We start from the raw sequence: 21,264 nt of genomic DNA on the forward strand, positions 1-21,264 counted from the left end.
TGTTAAAAAGAGATCCAACCAAAATTAGTAGTTATTTTGTAAGTCACAAAATTAGTAGTTATTGGTAGTTAAATTTAGATTTATCTTTATACAATGGTGGAATAGAATCCAAATATTTGTGGTGGACCAAATAGTATGATGTTATATAAATATAATAAAATAATAACAACACAAAATTCATGTCTTAAATATTTTTATTGATTTTAATTAATTCTATAGATTTGAATATGGTTTATTAAAATTTTGTTTTTATTATATACACCATTTAAAATGAAATACTCAAAAAAGTGTATCTAAAAAATGAATATACCCGATCTACAATTAATGCTAGATACATCATATTTCATATACTCGTTTTGTTTATATTTCATTTTAAAAGAAGTATATATATATATATATATATAGAATGGAGATCAAATTCTTTCGAGAGGAACTCTTATTAAAGTTACTTTCTTTAATAAATATTTGTAAATATTAAATTTCATTGAGCCAAATGTTAAATTATATTATCAAACTCTGTATCTTAATTTTTTTTTTCCTATTATATCCTAATTGTCAAACAGATTATAAGGGATCGTTTGATAGATAAAATAATATGATAGAAATAAATTATCATATCATATTTGAATACATTGTTTGATGAACCAATAGGATATGATAAGTTAATTCAGAATTCTATCATATCTTGTCTCTTTAGTTTAAATTTCTATTCTCAATATGAGTTAGATTAAAACTCAGCAAGATAGAATAAGAACAGTAGTTTACTCAATTACCCTAATAAAATATAATTTAAAATATAAATTGAAATATAAAAAATTTGTGAAATGTAATCTAAAATATAAAAATGTAAATCTAATCAAATAGAAAAATAATTAATAGAATTTGATATTAAAATTAAAAATGAAATATTAATAATTAATTTAAAAAATGTTTATTATTTTACACAAAGGTAGTTTTGTCTTTTTTATATAATTTAATAAATTAGTATTCACAGTTACAAAAATATGAAAGTTAATTGAAATTTTAAAATAAATATAATTTGTTTACAAAGTATTCTTGTCATTTACATATAATATATATCATATCTTTATTTACATTCTAACAAATAAAATATAATTATTTGGTTAATCATGATTTTGTTTTTAAAATTAAATTTTTTATTAAGTGTTAATCGATAGTTTTAATATAAAGTCATTTCACTACTTATTTAATTTTGTTGTTAATTTATATTTAAGATATAATAAGTTAATTTAAAACAAAAACTAATATGTAATTGTTCACAATGATAAATTTGTTATTTAAATATAATATATATTATGTCATATCATGATGAGATGTATATCAAATACATGACAAAATAAAATGTTATCATTTTAGTTATCATGTGGTATCAAACATAGGATGTGACAATGTTTATCCTATCACTATTATATCATATATTATCTTATCCTTATTCAGTTTTATATCTTATCATGTCTCTTTTTATTCTGCGTATCAAACGGACCTTAACGTTTTTATTTGTTTAAATGTGGGGAATTAGTATTTTTCTCTTCATATAAATAAATTTATTTATTGTTTTTAAGTTTATGAATTAATATTATTTGTTACTCAAAAAATATATTTTATTTTCTTATAATTATTTGGTTAATCATGATTTTGTTTTTAAAATTAAATTTTTTATTAAGTGTTAATCGATAGTTTTAATATAAAGTCATTTCACTACTTATTTAATTTTGTTGTTAATTTATATTTAAGATATAATAAGTTAATTTAAAACAAAAACTAATATGTAATTGTTCACAATGATAAATTTGTTATTTAAATATAATATATATTATGTCATATCATGATGAGATGTATATCAAATACATGACAAAATAAAATGTTATCATTTTAGTTATCATGTGGTATCAAACATAGGATGTGACAATGTTTATCCTATCACTATTATATCATATATTATCTTATCCTTATTCAGTTTTATATCTTATCATGTCTCTTTTTATTCTGCGTATCAAACGGACCTTAACGTTTTTATTTGTTTAAATGTGGGGAATTAGTATTTTTCTCTTCATATAAATAAATTTATTTATTGTTTTTAAGTTTATGAATTAATATTATTTGTTACTCAAAAAATATATTTTATTTTCTTATTTCTATTAAAATTTGTCATTCAATGATAAAGTAATATTTCCTCTTTAATTATAAATTTATGTGGCAAACATATGTTTTATTTTAATTCTCTATTTCAGTTTTAGAATAGCATTGTTATTTAACTTTATCTAAATTTCAGTGTCAATAAATGTTGTAAGGTTTTAAATTTGAAGTTTTAAAAGATTGTGTTGGTAAGGGCAAGTTTGTGGAGAAAAATGAGTGATTAAAATTTGTATTTAGTTTTGGAGTTTCCTATATCGTGTAAAAGAAAAATACATGATATTATATTTTTTTTTTTTGTAAAACATATAATACATATATAAAAGGATTTTTTTTTTTTGTAAAACATATAATACATATATAAAAGGATAAAACATTTTGGTATTTGCCTAAAAACAATCGGTATAATTTTTTTTCCCTTCGTTTCAACTATTTATCATATTATTTTTATCAAGTAAAACAAATAGAATAGTACGGTAGTCTCTTCGAGCGTTTAATTTATACATAGTATAAATATTTGTCTCTAATTAATTAGTTAAATTTATTCTCTTTTTTATAACTTCTAATTAATTAGTTAAATTTATTCATTTTATAAATATTTTTTTTGTTTTTATCAAAATAAATTAATTGTTTTGTCTTTTGTATTAAATTCAAAATTAAATGATAAAATTAATATTGGTATCAAATTGACTTTTGTTTAGGGACACTATTTTTCTCAAAAAAGACTTATGATTACATAAGAGAAAGGAGTATACATAAACAAAAACTATTTATTACTACCTATTTTATGTGTAGATGTTAATGAAATAACTTCATATTTATTTATAAGACCTAGCCTAACTGAAAAATGTCAATATTGTTAGGTTGGATCTAGAGACCAAAAATAAAAATATTTTATTTGAATTTATTTAACTATATTTTTCATATTCCAAGATGAATTAATCGTATTATTAAGGAGTATGCTTGAAAAAAATAAATAAATGCATTTTATAATTTAAAATATTACTTTTATTTAAGAAAATATTATTTCTTCATATATAATTAGAGGTATTACTTCTTCTATTTTTTTTAATTATCACATTTGCAAAAAATTGTGTCATTATTTAATTGTTGTTTTTAAAGTTCAATGTAATATTGATTATTTTGTTAATAATACTTTTATTATTTATTACAAAAGCTTCATTAGGACATGGCCACGACCCTCCCAAAATTTTCAATATTTTTTATTTAAATACTACTATTTTTACTTTATTTACATGAAATATTTTATTTGTTATAATAATGTTAACACAAATATTGCTACTCTTATTTATTTATTTATTTATTTATTTATAAGAGATGAGTTATAATTTTGTCATGAGCAAGATGAAATAATAATAGTTAAAGACATTATAGAAACAAACATAAATAATGACATAAAAAATAGCAAACTTGATTGATTGTCAAGGTATTTGCAAAAAGTCCAAAAAATGACAATTAAAAAGAAATCGATGGACCTATATTTTAGGAAAATTTTATTAATTATTTTTCATTTTATAAATGAATTTTTTGTTTTTATCAAAATAAATAAATAGTTTTGTCTTTTGTATTATATTCAAAATTGAATGATAAATTTAATAATGGTATCAATTTGTACTTTTGTTTAGGAACTCTATTTTTCTCAATTTAATAAGTATTTATTTTTTTTTTCACAAATATTAAGAAAAACATATGATAGAATTTTTTTGACAAAAAATATGTAGTGAATTTAATTCTAAAAAAAATTAATACATCTATTTTATATGTAGATGTTAATGAAATAATTTTATATTTATTCATAAGAGCTAGCTCAACTGAAAAATATCAATATTGTTAAGTTGGATCTAGAGACCAAAAATAAAAATCTTGGATATCAATTTATTTAATTTGATTTTTCATATTTCAAGATAAATTAATCATATTAATAAGGAGTATGCTTGAAAAATAAATAAATACATTTCTTAATTTAAAATAGTTTTGTCTTTTTTATTAAATTCAAAATTAAATGATAAATTTAATAATGTTATCAAATTGACTTTTGTTTAGGGACACTATTTTTTCTCAAAAAGGACTTATGATTAGAGAAGAGAAAGGAGTATACATAAAGAAAAACTATTTATTAGTACCTTTATCCCTTTTATAAGTATTTATTGTTTTTTCACAAATATTAAGAAAAATATGTTTTAGAATTTTTTTGACAAAAAATATGCAGTGAATTTAATGCTAAAAAAATTAATATATCTATTTTATGTATAGATGTTAATAAAATAATTTTATATTTATTCATAAGACATAACTGAAATGAAAAATTTCAAGGTTGAATGTAGTAACAAAAAATAAAACTCTTGTAATTGAATTTATTTAACTTGATTTTTCATATACCAAGATAAATTATTCGTATTAATAACGAGTATGTTGATTTCTTTTTTTCCTTCATATATAATTAGAGGTATTACTTTTTCTGTTCTTTTTTAATTATCACATTTGCAAAAAAAAAAAAGATGTCATTATTTAATTGTTGTTTTTAAAGTTCAATGTAATATTGGTTATTTTGTTAATAATACTCTTAGTTGTTTATTACAAAGAGCAGACATGAATTAGTTACGACCACTCCAAAATTTTCAATATTGTTTTAGAAAATACTATTATTCTTACTTTATTTATATAAGACATTTTATTTGTTATAATAATCTTTAAAAAATATTACTCTCATTTATTTCTAAGAGATGAGTTATAACTTTGTCAACTTGTGAATCTATTTGATATATTTTATGGAATCAAGGTTGTGCAAAATAAGGTGATCCAAAATTTTATAGGTGTACTATCCAAATTTTAAAATTGTAATCTCACTTATAATTTGGAGGAAAGTTTTATGTATGGAAGTAGTTAAACTTTATATATAAAAAATATTTATGTTAAAAAAATTGAAAAATTAATAATTATTAATTGTGACAAAGTTGTGAAGACCAAATTATATAAGTTTATAGGATAATTGTAGTTTAATATATGCTAAGTTGTGATGAATTTTGACTAGATGTGATATGACATATGTTAATAAATATAAATATTGTAATGTTATTGTATTTTTGGTTCAGTATACTTTATTATTGGAATATTGTTTTTATGAGTTTCATTGTAGTTGTTGGGTTATTGTTGTCGATATGTATATTTGAGTCTAATATGTAAAGATGACATGCTATATGTGTTTCTTTTCTTGTTAAACGAATTAACCTAATCAAATGACGTGCATCATGTAGATTGTATGACATAGATTGGTATGTGTAGATCCTCTTTGCATAATGTAGATTGGTATATTTATATGTACTAAAATTTATTTTACCTTTTTTTTATTATTAAAATTGTATTTTTTTATTAAGCTCAACTTTTAAGATTAAAATATTTTTCCAAAATCTTATATACAAATTTTTGTACATCAAATTATAATTCAGATGTCTATTTTAAAAAAATCAAAGGGAATAATTTATAAAAAAAAATTACAAAAACAACGACTATAATTATAAAATTAAATAAACTTTCCAACCTAATTTCTAACTAAATGTTAATTATTAAAAATATAAAGCAAAATTTGATCTACTACTTCTCTCTAATATATTTTTGTAAATTTACAACTTAAAATTCTTATATGCAATACAATATTATACTTTTTATTTATATATTAAAATTTTAAAATTTCAATCACTCTAACATTTTTGTTCAAGTTCCGGCAAAGAGAGAAATATATGAAATAAAATAATAAATGATCAAAGATAATACAATATAGTGAAGTTGATTGATTGTCATGTATATTTAAAAAACAACTTCTATGGTACTATGAATAAATAAATGTGTATCGGTACCATCAAAATTTTAACCAATAATTAATGGAGTTTCTTCTTAATTTATCCATGCCAATATTTATATATTGCATTTTAAAGATTCATTAAATAAATATTATTGATTCATGTATCTATTAATTTTAGTCCTCAACGATTGTATAAATTATTTTCATAATTAAAAATTATGACAAATCAAAAAAACCTAAAATACAAAATTTACAAATTTTAATTGTGTTAAATGTATAATATAATTATAATAATTTATTAAATTTATATTTGTTAAATTTTTAATTAATTAATTTAATAATATCAAAACATATCGATTTACAAGTGTATCGTAGAAGTCCTTTATCTAATAAACCAAAAACTGAAAATTAAAAGGGAAGGGAGGGAGCAGTGATTTTAGGCAAATTTACTGATTATTTTTTTAATGTTGTTTCTGTCAAAATAAATAAATAGTTTTTTTGTCTTTTGTATTAAATTCAACGTTAAATGATAAAATATAATAATGGTATTAAATATTTATTTTAGTGATTACTTTTTTTGACTGGAATTAAATACCAACATTTTATAACATTAATTTAATACTTGTGTCAAAAAAGAACATTAATTTAACAATAAAAAAATAAAATTTTCTTTTAGAAAGTTTGCAATCAGAGTAGTATAAAACCCACCATGAGGTAGTCTAATTTTCCAAAAAAACACTAATCAGTGTCCTTGAAAATGCAACACTGTACTTAGGTGACTTTTGCCAAGTCCAGTTTTGACTGTGTTTGTGAGTACTCAGTGTAGTGTGTGGCAGTAAAAAAGCCGATATTTTCTGCTTCTAGTATTCCTTTCCTCCTCTTATTTTCTCTTTTCCAAAACAAAAAAATCTCTCTCTCACTCAAAAAAAAAAAGAAAAAAAAAAGAAAAACTCTGATTTCATTTTCAACACCATCCAAAGTTTCAGGTATTTTTCTACTCACTACACTCTACTCTAAAACTAGCTTACTTATTATATGTAAAAATAAAATTAATATTCTTTTTTACTTGTTGCATTGATTTGAAATTGAGGGTTGTTGGTGTTGGTGGTTGGATTTGTGTCTTTTTTTTTCTTACTTTTTCTTACCCATTTCAAATTACTCGCTTTTTTCTACTCTCTTTTTCCCTGCACATGTGCCGGATTATTCGGTTTATGCTTCCTTAATTCAAGTTCTTGAAGATTTAGCCTGGTAAATAATTGAAGTTTTATTCTTTTTGGTTTTATTAAGTGATTTATTTTCTCTCTCTCATTCTGGGTGTTTTTTGAAATTGAGAAAGAATGGGAAAAATTGGAAATTTCAATCTGGGTAATGTTTCTTAATTCTAGATTTGCTATCTTGAAATTGAAATTCTTTTTTTTTTGCAAAAAAAAAATCTGGCATTTCTGTGTTTTTAACCTTATTTAGATTGTGTTTTCAGTTGAAAATGTAAAGCTGCAAAAATTTTATTGTCTTATAATTGCTATGTTTAATTTGTTGCTCAGCTTTTTCCCTACCCACAAAAAAAATATTCCAAAATTTTCTATCTTCTTTTGAAAGAATCACCTTTGCCAGCTGTTTACAGAATGTGTTGTTTGAACAAGACAAATTTATGCCTGAGAGAGTTTAATTCAAGATTTCCTTGAATGTCGAGATATTTTATAAATTGTTATGTTTTAGTTGGTAATTCTTGTTATGTTGTTTTAACTATATTAATTCTTATGTCTGTGAGTGGATTTAATTCGTTCAGGAATTCATTAAATGTGAATAATAATGTGTTGTTTGATTTGAATATTCAATATTCATTCATATCTTATGTATCTGAGATTTTAATTTATGAGTAATTTTGTCTTAACCCCTGGTTATCAAGGGAAAAAGTGCCCTGGTAATTCGGAATTGTACGAAGTAAAGTCTGACTAAAATTGTTCAGCTAGAGTTTAAATTTGGGTTCGATTCAATCTTAAATGTGAATTTTTTGTATTTAGTTATTGATTTTCAACCACTTACCACAATCATAATGTGGTAAAATGTTCTTGTTTTGCAGGAAGATGGAAGTAGCATCTGATGTTCATAGTTGGGACGAGCTGATACCCGATACTCTAGGGGTGATTTTCGCGAAACTTTCTATCCAAGAAAGATTGACTGTGATCCCAAGAGTATGTAAGTCATGGGCCAGAGCTGTAACTGGACCTTACTGCTGGCAAGAGATTGACATTGATGACTGGAGCAGCTTCTGTGAGCCTCAGCACATTGAGCGGATGGTTGAGATGCTGATTACAAGAAGCTCTGGATCCCTCCGCAAACTCAGTGTTTCTGGTCTCCAGACTGAGAGAATATTCAATTTCATTGCTGAAAAGTAAGCATACATAATTTGTTTTCATTTGGAGAGATTTTAGAGTATCAGAATTCATTTTCCCCACTATCAATTGTGATTTCAGTAAAAACTTATTGATATTTTTTGTTATTGTCAATTGTGTCTGAACCTAGATTAGACTAGAAGTAATAAAAAGTAGTCTTTTGTGTGAGTAAAAAAATTACACAGTTTGTTATTGAACTTGTTTCCGGAGTAAAAGTATCCCAATAGTTACTTCAAACTCGTAATCAAATCAATTTTACAAAATCAATCATTTAGATCTCGTTAATTTAATGCTACCCAAATACACAATTATTATACACAATCCTATTGTTTAGTGATTAATATGTCTTCAATTTCGAGAATTCTTCTATTTTTGAGCTTTTGTATGTGTATGGTACTATGGTATAAATTATTGTATTGTTACTCTAAACATTGCCATAGTGGCTATGTCGTTATCTGCCATTGAATTTAGTATGACATTTTCGGTGTCATATTAAACGCTAGTAAACCGAACTGTTGGTTAACTAGATTGTAGTATTGATTAACTGGATTTTTGTCTAACTTGCCATATTTTACTTACGTTGTGTCCTTTTCTCTTTTGCAAGTGCTGGCTCCCTGCGAAATTTAAGGATGATAAGATGCAACATGAGTAATCATGTAGTAGAAAAGATGTCCGGAAGGCTATCTAGAATTTCTGTATTAGATTTGAGCTACTGCATGCAAATTGGAGATGAAGGGATCAAGATAATTGGAAAGAACTGCAAACAGCTAGAAGTTTTCTGTCGGAATATGCATCCGTTAGACACTTCGGGACAGCCCTTAGACGATGCTGAAGCGTTCGCCATAGCCACTAATATGCCTAAGCTAAGGCATCTTGAAATGGCTTACCATCTTATCAGCAATGATGGTGTTCATCAAATCCTCTCATCGTGTATGAAGCTTGAACATTTAGACCTGAGAGGCTGTTGGGGTGTACAACTTGACAACATGTCTCTGAATCAAAAGTTTCCAAACTTGAAGATTTTGGGGCCTCATGTTCTTGGCTGGGACGACAGCTCCGATATCTCAGATTCTTCGTCCGATTATGTGGATAGTGATATGGATGAGTATGACGATGAAAGTGATGATGACATGTGGTATGATGGAATAAGGATTGAGGGGCTTGAGCTTAGGGTTAGGGTTTATGTTGGTATTGAAGATGCTGGAATGCATTGGCCTGCATCTCCATGATGAGATGTGTTATTTGCTTGTGAATTTTTACTATGCTGTTTTCTGTTTTCTGTAATTAGTGCTTCTACTTTGGACATTTTATGCTCTTTGCATGATGTGTACCAAAGAAAGAAGAAGAAAAAAAAGCAGTTGGGCTTTCTTGCAAGAACTTTACTTTTAGTATATCTTTTATATTTTTTCACAATATGATTGTTATTACATCTTATGATATTTTAAAGTCCATTGGTGAAAATCAGTTATTATAATATAAAATAATAATAATCAAATAATATTGTTGCATTTCCTAGATAGTGTATCTTTTTTTATGACTGAAAAAAGTGTTATAGCTTAATACAAGCAAGAACTTCAATAAAAAGTTGAGAACAAGTATTAATAATGACGGTCTTAGTTGATGCAATCAAACATAGTGATTTCCTCTTGAGGGTTCTGAAAACCATCCACCGCCAACTTGACATTCATTTCAAAAATAACATTCTTCAATTGCTGCCTTTAGCCCACAAGCTTCTCCGAGTCTAACATAAGAGTCGATTGGATCTAAAGGGCCTTTGATCCCATGAATATCGAAACCAATTCACCTCTAAGGCATAGACCAATTCGACATGATTAAACTGGACTAACTGTCGCACCTATATAGTCTTATCATTCATTCAATCCTATATAAATTCAAACAAATTATATAGAAAAACATAGAAATATTTATCAAAAAAATTAATATTTAATATTACATTTCATTATCTTTTAAAAAATCATTTCATAAAATAATGAGTTTTGATAATTTTTAATTTTTTAGCAAGTGTCTAAAGCAATCTTGGCATGACCAATAAATCTAAGTGGGATTGAACAAAGTCAAGAGAGCTCTTAAAACGACGAGTTTATGTGGAAAAATCATGATTTTCATACTAGGAAGACTAGAGACTATAGCGTTGATAGAAATTTGCTCTGATTCCATTGAGTTTTTAAAATCCAACTCATCTATTTTTTTTTTAAAATAAAGGTGAAAAATGGAGTTTATTAATTTGATTGTTTCACAACAGTCAACACATGATTCCACCGATTTCAATCAGTGTGTTGACTTTTGAATTTTTGTGTTCTCATAGTCATAGATTTTGATTTTGATTGGTACTTACGTAAAATTGGTAATTGGCATTGTGTAATAACTGTCATAATTAAATGAATATATCTTTTTGACGGGAGTAACATGGATTTTGATTTTGTAATTCTCAGCGAGATCGGTATTGAATCACGAGAATATGTTAACTAATGTATAGATCCAAACACACTTTTATTAAATTTCCTTTCCCCTTTTGATTTTTTTAGTGAATAAATGGTAAAATAAAATATCTCGTAAAAATAAATAAATTTTATCGTAATTAATGAGATCATAAATTCGAATACACAAGTTCAATCTAATCTAACAATATAATATTATTTGCCAAATTAAATTAAGACTCAGATACCTTAAATCTGTCCTTTATTATAAAGATTCTGATAGGATGTTTGTTTAATAGGAGGGACCAAGATCAATAAAAAATGTTTTCGTAAAACTTTTATATACCCGATATTGTTTTTGACAAGTATACCCTCGTATTAGGTAACCAAAACTAATCCCTCACATCATAATACAATTCCTGAATATCGTGTCACATAAAATTATAATAAAATTCTGTTTTTTTGACGCAATCAAACTCTTAATTTTAGAACATAAACTTTGTATTAGAAAATACAATCAATCATTTACCCAAAAAGAGTTTTATTTCTAATTAGTTGTTCTGAATATAATAAATAAAATATTTTAATTAACTAGTACAAATATTTAATATTAGTGTAAAATATAAAATATTTTACCATGAAAAAAACTTATTTCTAATTAGTTCTTCTGAATATAATAAATAAAATATTTTAATTAATTAGTAAAATATTTTAATGTTAGTGTAAAATATTTAATTGAGAGTAGAATGAATAAAAATTAAATTTTCATAGTGATATATTTTTGTCCCAAAAATATATGTAATATGATTACCAAAAAGATTTTGTCAAAAAATAAATATTACCAAAAAGATTGTTTTCAATTTTATTACTTTACCGTGAAATAATCTTTATGTTTTTTGTATTACTTCTCGTTTCTTACTAGTTACTAGAGAGCGTAACACTTCTATTGATTTTAACTCTTGCTATCAGATGTTATTACTAGTATGAATAATACAGAAGTTCTACGGCACTTTTAAAAGAACGAGTATTAGTACTATCAATATGCTGATTAATAATTTTTTTAAATTTATTTATATAAACATTATTTTATCATCTATTAAAATTGAGTAAACTAAGAGTTTTGTAATTAAAATAGTAACTAAATAAATTATTTTTATAATTGAAATTAAAATTAAAATTTTAATTAAAATCTTAACAAAAAATGTCATTTCAAAATAAATTTAAAAGATATTAAAAATATATTGATATTAAATCTAAAATATGATAAAACTCATTTATAGATGACATATATTCAATTATTAATGATTTAATTTAATAGTACTAAAATATGTTAATTTTCAAATTTATCACATAAATCTTCTAAATAATAACTTTGGAAAAGCCATAAGGGGCCAAAAGCACCTGTAAGAGTAAACATGTGTTCTAAATGTGTTTATTAAGAGTAAAAACATTTATTGAGAAAAGTATGGTATAAATGTGTTTATTATATGTTGATATTTTTAAAATAATTTTTATAGTTAAATATGTTAAATTTGACTTTTTATATATATTCTAAGAAAAATTAGTAGTATTAGTAAAAGGGTATATTTGAAATAAATAAATAAATGCATTTATTATATTGAAATAGTACTTATATTTAAGGATTTCTTTTTTCAAAGGTTGTTTATAATTAGAGACTAGTATTACATTGCATAGAAGATTAAAAATAAACACACAAATTTGACGTAATATATAACAATTTTGAACCAACAATACATGTAGATTAAATACATAAAGTTTTGTTGATTCATTTTTGCTTATAAATAAAAGTGGAAGAAGTATTAGATTAGATAACACAAAACAATAAAGACATCCTCCTCTTCCAAACTCATATAAAAATTATTCTTTTCTTTTATATGTCAAAAATTGAAGTCCTACCTTGATAAAGTATAGAACTCTACAATTATTTATAAAAAGAAAAATTCTTCCCATTTAAAAAGAAAATTGAAGTCCTACCTTGATAAACCAATTTGTTAGGTCCAATATAAACCTAAAATGAGTATAGGGAAACCATTTAAGGTATTGGACAATTATCTATCCATCCCATTTATTTAATGATATTGATGAAATGAAATTCTTCCAACCCCTTTTACAATTCTAATGAATTACATATGTTTTTTAATCAGATCCAATTAATTACATTTATTTACTATAAAATAGATACATGTGATGATATTTTTTGGTTTGTAACTTTTGATAAATATTATTATAATCATTTAAAAAACATATTGTTATAATTAGGAAACTTTATTTTGTTATAGAAAAATGGAGTTTTTTTTTAACAATTTTTTTTAAAAAACAGTTTTTTATGTTTAAAAATAAGTAATTTTGTTAAAAAAAATTATTTATAATTTAAAAAATATGGATTAGATATTTTTTTCGATACAAAACTGAAATTATTTTAAGATTTTTTAAAAAAATTAATTTAAATATAAGTAATGTGTTCTAAAATAAAAATTTAATTATTAAAATTTATTTAGAATTAATATAATATTTAATAATATTGGAGTGGTCGGAGACGGCCAACCGTCGAAGCTCCGCCGTGGCGGCCACATGTGCTCCCCCTCCATCCACCACCAACGAACCTTCCTGTTATTTAATGAAGAGGAATGAAGTTACTCCTAAAGAGAAACATTTATTTAATAACATCGGATAAATATATTTTTAAATTAATCGTTGAATTAAAAATTACTATCATATAAATCATATTTATAAATTGTAACATTAATCTATAATCATTTCTTATGTCATTATGTTGTGTTTAGATCAACCTCAACAATGTAATTATATATAACGTTAATTTTAACACATTTTAAATATGACTTAATAAATGATTATAGATTAATGTCAAATTTTATAGATATGATCTATATGATATTATTTTTAGAAGTTAATAATTTTTAAAATAAATATTAAAAAACTCATTTTTTTTAAAATAAATATTAAAAAACTGAATTTTTCTATCAAAATAAAATATAGTTTTAAAAATACTAAATAATATAGTTCTTAGAAATAATAGCAAATATTATAATTAATTTATTAAAATGCTTAAGAGAAAATTATTAGATGGATTGGATAGTCCATTGAAAGTTGAAACTATGATTTTTATTTTAAATTGATGAATTGAATTAAATGTTTTTTTATAACTTTAAGAAGATTATTAATAGATTAATGGATTGTTTTGATCAATCCATTGCCATCCAAATCCACTAAATCTATCAATTTTATCTAAGTGATGTACTAAAATTTCAACTTTAGTTCGGTCTCGAATCAATTCTTAAATCAAACACAATACAACTAGAGTTGTACTATTCAATCCTTTAATTATAGGTAAATCAAACACGCCCTAAGCTCTAGTTGTGAGACGATAAGCATTATAGATAAGGGAAATCGAAATTCTTAGGGAATAGGTAAATTGTGAATTGGGATGAGTTCTGAAATATTAATCCCAAAAAACAAAATCAGAGAAGATGCAAATCAACATAATAGAGCAAAAACACAATATACCTCAAATCTATTAAATATTCAATTGAATTTAGTTATTAGTTACGTAATTCCTTTTATTAAACCAAGGGGGAAAAAAGAAATAAGAAAAAGAAGCTAAACAAAAAGATAATAGTAGACTAATTAAAATCTAACTAATTAACATAAAGTTTAACTAAATACTTAATAGTTAAGACTAAGTCAAGTTAAGACTAAGTCAAGTTGTAGTTAACACCCCTTAAGTAGAATGCATATCAATCATATTAAGTTTGGACACTAGTGAGTGGAAGGGGCCAGATAGCATAAGTTTTGTAAATATGTTTTGGTCCTTTGTAGTAATTGGCAGTGTTGACAAAAAAAAAAAAAGAAGTAATTGACAGTAGTAATAATATTTTGTGCGCTCAGAAATAATGGATATACAGCTATGTGCAAAGTTGAGATGTTATCACAGTAAATCAACACATAAACGGTGTGTTTGGTGTTAAAATTTTGTAGAATACTATTATGCCTCACAAGTTACATTTGCTAAAGCTCTATATTTTTTCTCTGATGAAGAATGAGAAACAATTGAATATTTCTTACTTTTCCATGAAATTAGAGAGTTGCCAAGAAAAAAACAGAAGTTTGTTATTATCTTCTAGATCTAAATATGAGTTCCACTCAGAATCGCAACACCATTGGAGAGTTGAAACAGAATAATGGATGTTGTTGTGAAAAATCTTTGCCTAGTTTACCTTCAAATAATTTAGAATTCTTAATGCAGCCTAGATATGAGTGGCTAAAGGAGAAGAAAGGAATCGACCTATAACTTATACAAACAATATAAGATATGTCGAGGAATTGACATGTAGCCTAAAGTTGTTTTTAGCTGCCCCTCCTAAAAAAAAACACAAATTCTCTTCCTCTTTGTTTATTAGACAGGTAACTTTAGGTTTTTTTATTTATTTATTTTTAATCTAAAATCATCTATCTTAATTATTTTATTCCATGCTTTTAGTTAAATAATTGATTTTCTACACAAATTTACTTCTTTTTTGTGTTTTATTTATGATTTAGTCATCTGAGTGCGACATTGATTTGTTCGTCATCATTAGAGATGACAATGGGTAGGGTTTGGGTAGGGTACTATACACTACGCGGAAAAACCTATTTTACAACGCTTTTTTAAAGCCATTTACAGCGTTTTTTCAAAAAAATAAACGCTGTAGTATCTAGCATTGTAAAAGATACAACAACGCTTTTTAAAATAAAAAGCGCTATAAAATAGGTAGATATATCGCGCGCTTGTTATACTCGTTTTACAGCGCTTTTTAGAAAAAGCGTTGTAAAAGGTGCATTCAATAGATGCATTATTATGCACCTATTACAACGCTTTTTCCAAAAAGCGCTGTAAAAGGTGCATTCAATAGATGCATTATTATGCACCTATTACAACGCTTTTTTAAAAAAGCGTTGTAAAATGTGCATTCAATAGATGCATTATTATCCACCTATTACTGCGCTGTCTTTTAATTTTTTTTCCAAAATCTTTTTCATCCAGAATCAGTTCACACAATCATTTCACAATCAGTACACAACAACAGAACTATATAACTTTATAACTTTACATATTTACACAATCAGTTCACAACATATTCATATACATATTCACATATTGACAATAACATGGAACTATATACATATTCATATAACTACATATTCACAACTTTTCAAATGTGCCCTATTCATATACATATAATTATCAGAAATACACAGAACAAATGATTCGCAATGACAAGGAGAACAAAGAGGAAACAAGCGTATGAAGTTTACGTAATGAGGGTTAGTAACAAGACAATATTGTTCGTAGGGTTCGCAATGAGAATGAGAATGAAGATGAGGAGGAAACAAGCGTATGAAGTTTACGTAATGAAGAGGAAACTGAAGCGGTTTAGGGTTTAGGGATAGTATTTGAATAAGAATTGGTAGGGATAGTAACAAAGATGGAGATGGTTCGCGATGGAGATGGTTGGCAATATGGTTCGTATGGACAGTAGGGTTCGCAATGAGAAGGACAATGAAGAGGAGGAGGACTCTGAAGCGTAGTGAAGTTTATGAAATGAAGAGGAAACTGAAGAGGTTTACTGTTATATATAAAACCCTATTACAACGCTCATTGAAAGAGCGCTGTGAAAGACCTCCTTAACTTAATTTTTAATAGCCTATTACAGTAGTTTTTAATGTTAACATTTTGTTTGAAGTTAGTTATTTAATTAATATTATTTCATTTTTATTTTGACAATGACGTTATTGTATCGATTGAGAAGAGTTGTTATAATTTGTTCATAACTTTCAAGTCAAACACTACTCTATATAAAGTAATTATATAATGTCTTTTAAATATAAATTAGTATTTTATACATTAGTATTGAAAAAAGTTAAATTTAGTCCAAAAAAAGGTTAAATGGTTATAAAATTTTATTCTAAAAAAATGTCAGTAAAATATTTGTACTGGTGTAAACTTTTTACTCAAATTAAAATTTTATCTTTTTTTTTATTGTAGTTATTTATTTTGTTATGATTTATTATATTAGTAAAATGTTATTTTCTTAAAAAATTGTAAATTTTTTCAAAAACCAAATAATACTTATTTAAAAGAAAGCAAGTTCATAATATTGATCTAATTATGAAATATGTAATATTATATATATAAAATGCGTTAAGATTATTTTCAAAAGACATAAAACTTTCATATTTTAAAATGCTACAGTAGAATTGTAAAAAAAAAATTAAATAGAAATTATATTGTTAATGTATATATGATAAATAAAATTTAAAGCATGTGCAAAATATATTCATTTTAATGTAATTATTTTTTAAAAAATATAAGTTAATTTTTAATAGCCTATTACAGCGCTCTTTGAAAGAGCGTTGTAAAAGACATCCTTAACTTATTTTTTAATAGTCTATTACAACGTTCTTTGAAAGAGCGTTGTAAAAGACCTCCTTAATTTATTTTTTAAAAGCCTATTATAGCGCTCTTTGAAAGAGCGCTGTAAAAGACCTCTTTAACTTATTTTTTAAAAGCCTATTACAGCACTCTTTGAAAGACCGTTGTAACATACCTCCTTAACTTATTTTTTAAAAGCCTAATACAGCGCTCTTTGAAAGAGCGTTGTAAAAGATCTCCTTAACTTACTTTTTAAAAGCATATTACAACGCCCTTTGAAAGAGCGCTGTAAAATACCTCCTTATTTTATTTTTTAAAAACATATTACATCACTCTTTGAAAGAGTGCTGTAAAGCACATTCTTAACTTATTTTTTAAAAGCCTATTACATTGTTCTTTGGAAAGAGCGCTGTAAAAGACCTCCTTAACTTATTTTTTAAAAGCTTATTACAGCGCTTTTTCAACAAGCGCTTTAAAAGACTTCTTAATTTAGTATAAAACAAAGCTTTGCGACCTCCTTATTTTTGTAAAGGCTTTTATAGCGCTTATTGACAAAAGCGATGTAAAAGACCTCCTTAACTTATTTTTTAAAAGCCTATTACAATGCTTTTTGAACGAGCACTGTTAAAGACCTCCTTATTTTATTTTTTAAAAGCCTATTATAACGCTCTTTGAATGAGCGCTGTAAAAAACCTCCTTAATTAAATGACCTATTACAGCTAAATATTAAAAGGCTCAATTCTGACAGATCAAACAATAAAATTACATGAACTCAGTTCAGATTATATGACTTATATAAAACAATTAAACACATTAAGATCCCTAGTCATCATGGTATGTTAAATTTTGTTTTTCTATTTTAGTGTGGTGTCTACAGAATCAAATGACTCGTTTTGTTGATACTATATTTTAGGCAAAAAAACTTATGGAGGCTAACACCAAATTCAACACTATCTCAACTTTACGAATGACTAATCAATACGTAGTTGAATTCGTCATGTCAGATATCACCTATCATCGATATGAACGAACACCAACAAATATTTTTTTTTGTCGAAGATAGATAACAATAAAAATGGTACATCTCACATGCTCCAAAAGTTAAACCAAACATAGGAATATAAGATGTTAACATAGTTATTTTAATTATTAAGAGTATATAAACAACCCAGGAAGGAAAATAAACATAACAATATCATGGAAACTGAAGTTTATACAAATTAAGGTCAAGATAGAAACAATAGGCCAAATGAAACAATATTGTAACAATACAAAGAAAGGAAATAATCTGACATCCTAGAACTTCAAAGTTGCACATCAATCCAGATATATTGTGAACCAGAGGAAGTAAAATGGTGACTTGATGTAAGCAGAGGAAGCACTGGACATGTGTTGAACATAGATCTCTTGGTTCAATTATATACTATTGCCTAATCCTAACAAGTGTTGAAAAGAAATACTCAATCATAGGATTTGGAGTTATGATCTAGAAAGGCTTGTGGTGGAATATACTGCATGTATGCTTACATCTCTTGAATGTAGGCCGATTTCAATATCGAGCAGACAAACGACACTAGGAGGTTGAGAAGGACAGGGACATGCGACCGACAGCAGATAAGAGCAATAAAATGTGTGATCCATTATGCAGATATAAATTGTTACAAGAAGGGGGCATGACATAACATAAACAATATCAAGATAAAAGAAAAAAAGGACTAATTTTAAGAGATTGATAGATTCTAGAATGAGAGTCATAAACAATTGAATCACAGAAATTTCTCACCTTTTTCCACATAGAAGAGATTGTCCAAATATGAAGTAGATTAGATTGACCAACTGTTGTTGGCAAAACTGTTCTTGCTCATGAGCAATGGGTGTGGTACTGCAAAGACTCCAACGATCAAGTTAGTAATAGATTCAAAATAGTTTTGGAAAAGAAAAGAGCATACCTTAGATAGTGAATGAGAGGGTATTAGAACATGTTGGTAGTGAGTGCTCAAATATTCGAATAGTTACAAGAGGGACTAACATTAGGAGATTTATTATAGATTTTAGAATGAGAATCATAAACAATTGAAACACATAAATTGTTACCTAACACATATCCGTCTATAGAAGTATCATCATTCATCATAGATTCATAATATAAAATAGGTACTTTCTTTAGGATAAAAATCAAGATCGAAGGCATATTTTATATTTTGGCATAAAAACGTATATAAATCTATACACTTAGAATCTTACCAAATATAAATTGAAAGGAATAAAGGAACAGAGAATCATACCAAGTTACCAACCAACACAAGAATCATACTCACGCAAGCAATGAATGACTATCGCAGTGACATCAAAATGCGCATTTTTCTTTCTCTCTCAGCATTCAATGCTTCTTGGCTGTACTCACGCCTTAGAATAATTTCCTGAACCATTTCGCTAACATCTTCTAAAGAGTGCAGAATAAACCTTGCCATAGACTGTTGGGGTTTCTTTTTCGGTGCCGACGGAAGTGACGGAGTGGCCACCGTATGAGAGAGTGATGAAATCGGAGTACCTGGCGGGGAATCCATCACGGATAGAAAAACCTAAAAAAAGAATCAAAGAACCACAAAATAGCCACACAGACAAACCAAAAAAGAGTAAAACTAAAAAAAGTAACAATGAGAAAAGTCAGAGGCCGGGAGAAGGAGAACGAGAGATTGTAAAGTAGAGCTTGACAAAGAAGAAGAGAGCGAGATCGAGTGAGAAAGTGAGAGCTTTCGTTCCGATCGTTAGTGCGTAAACAACAACGTTGTTTTATGTTGATTGGAGAACAGAACTGATCAATATAAATAAGATAGAGTTATTTGCGGGTTAAGGCGGTGGTATTACTAAGTCTCTTTTTTTTTGTTTTTCTTTATTCTACCACTAAAAAAAAATTAAGTATCATATTATTATCATTTTCTAATTATGTACTATATTACTATCATTATTTTTTAATTATGCATCATACTATTATTATTTTTTAAATTAAAATAGCTGCAACCGACTTTTCAAAATATTTTTATTTTATTTTAAATTAAGTAAAGGAGAATTGGTGTGGCAGAAATACATTCTTTAATTGCATTTTTTTAATTATTATATATATATATATATATATATATATATATATTTGTTTTTATTAGTAGTACTAATAAACACAAGTATAAAAAGTTTAGATACAAGTATAAGAAGTTTGATCAATTAACAATGACATTCATGCGTATAGAGATTGAATAATTATAATTTGTAAATATGAGATAATCCCACACATTATTATTATTATTTTTGTTAACATCTTTCATAATAATAAATATACATTTTATTATTTAATAATTATTATTTTAATTAAATAATTAATTTTAGTAATTATTATTTTAATTAATATATTAATTTAAATTTCATTAATTATTAATATATGTTTCATTAATTATTAATTTAAGTAAATATTATTTTAATTAAAAAAATAAATACAATGTTAATTTTTTTATAATAATCATCTAATTAAATTTTATTTTTTATAATTATTAAAAAATTTAAATAAAATAGAGTTCATAAAAAGAACAAAATTTAATTAAATATTATAATTAAAATACAAATACAAAATCAGAACCAACCAACCAGTGGAGGATTGATCTTAATGCACCGTACGATGATGGTCCTATCTGTGTTGTGGCTGGTGTCCACAATGAAGAAGTTGACGATTTTAGCGAGAATGAGGATGACGTTCTTGTTGAAGTTGTTGTCGATGACGAAGATGATCATGAACTAGTAGTAGAATATCCATATACTACAATTTATTTCTCTGACCCCCTCACATTTTTGCAACGTGGCCTCCGACAACATGAATTACGTTGACGATGAATTTGTCAATTCTATGTCCCAAAACCAATCTTACCTTGTTCCAGATCTTGCAAATCTCCGAGTGGGGATGAAATTTCTCACAAAAGTTGTGGCAATTCAGTGTGCAAAAGAATATCATATGCACAATTC

General features: G+C 25.5%; 1 protein-coding gene and 1 long non-coding RNA gene across 6 annotated transcripts; one reads left to right on the top strand and one right to left on the bottom strand.

Annotated features, from left to right (window-relative positions):
* The first annotated feature begins 6,718 nt into the window (after positions 1 to 6,718).
* LOC101504797 (F-box protein FBW2-like) lies at positions 6,719 to 9,780 on the top strand. Of its 5 annotated transcripts, none has more exons than XM_004516063.4 (3): positions 6,719 to 6,960; positions 8,055 to 8,366; positions 8,972 to 9,780. In XM_004516063.4, exons 2-3 carry the CDS (start codon positions 8,059 to 8,061, stop codon positions 9,594 to 9,596), a joined length of 933 nt encoding a protein of 310 aa, XP_004516120.1. In that variant the 5' UTR covers positions 6,719 to 6,960; positions 8,055 to 8,058; the 3' UTR covers positions 9,597 to 9,780. The 5 variants fall into 5 exon arrangements, with proteins under 5 accessions (XP_004516120.1, XP_004516121.1, XP_004516122.1 ...); XM_004516064.4 differs by lacking the exon at positions 6,719 to 6,960 and adding an exon at positions 6,999 to 7,222; XM_004516065.4 differs by lacking the exon at positions 6,719 to 6,960 and adding an exon at positions 7,217 to 7,339.
* An 8,652-nt stretch (positions 9,781 to 18,432) lies between these two features.
* On the bottom strand, positions 18,433 to 20,074 carry LOC101505768 (uncharacterized). The gene is made up of 2 exons (XR_190507.4): positions 19,040 to 20,074; positions 18,433 to 18,829 (listed from the first exon to the last, which is right to left on the bottom strand). It is a non-coding gene; the product is annotated as an uncharacterized lncRNA (long non-coding RNA).
* Positions 20,075 to 21,264: the final 1,190 nt, after the last annotated feature.

The sequence above is a fragment of the Cicer arietinum genome, chromosome 2 (genome assembly GCF_000331145.2).
Source record: "Cicer arietinum cultivar CDC Frontier isolate Library 1 chromosome 2, Cicar.CDCFrontier_v2.0, whole genome shotgun sequence".
NCBI lineage: Eukaryota > Viridiplantae > Streptophyta > Magnoliopsida > Fabales > Fabaceae > Cicer > Cicer arietinum.

Coding starts and splice junctions, on each gene's coding strand:
- LOC101504797 (XM_004516063.4), top strand. CDS start 8,059: ATGGAAGTAGCATCTGATGTTCATAGTTGGGACGAGCTGATACCCGAT. Junction 8,367..8,971: donor TTCAATTTCATTGCTGAAAA/GTAAGCATACAT, acceptor CTCTTTTGCAAG/TGCTGGCTCCCTGCGAAATT.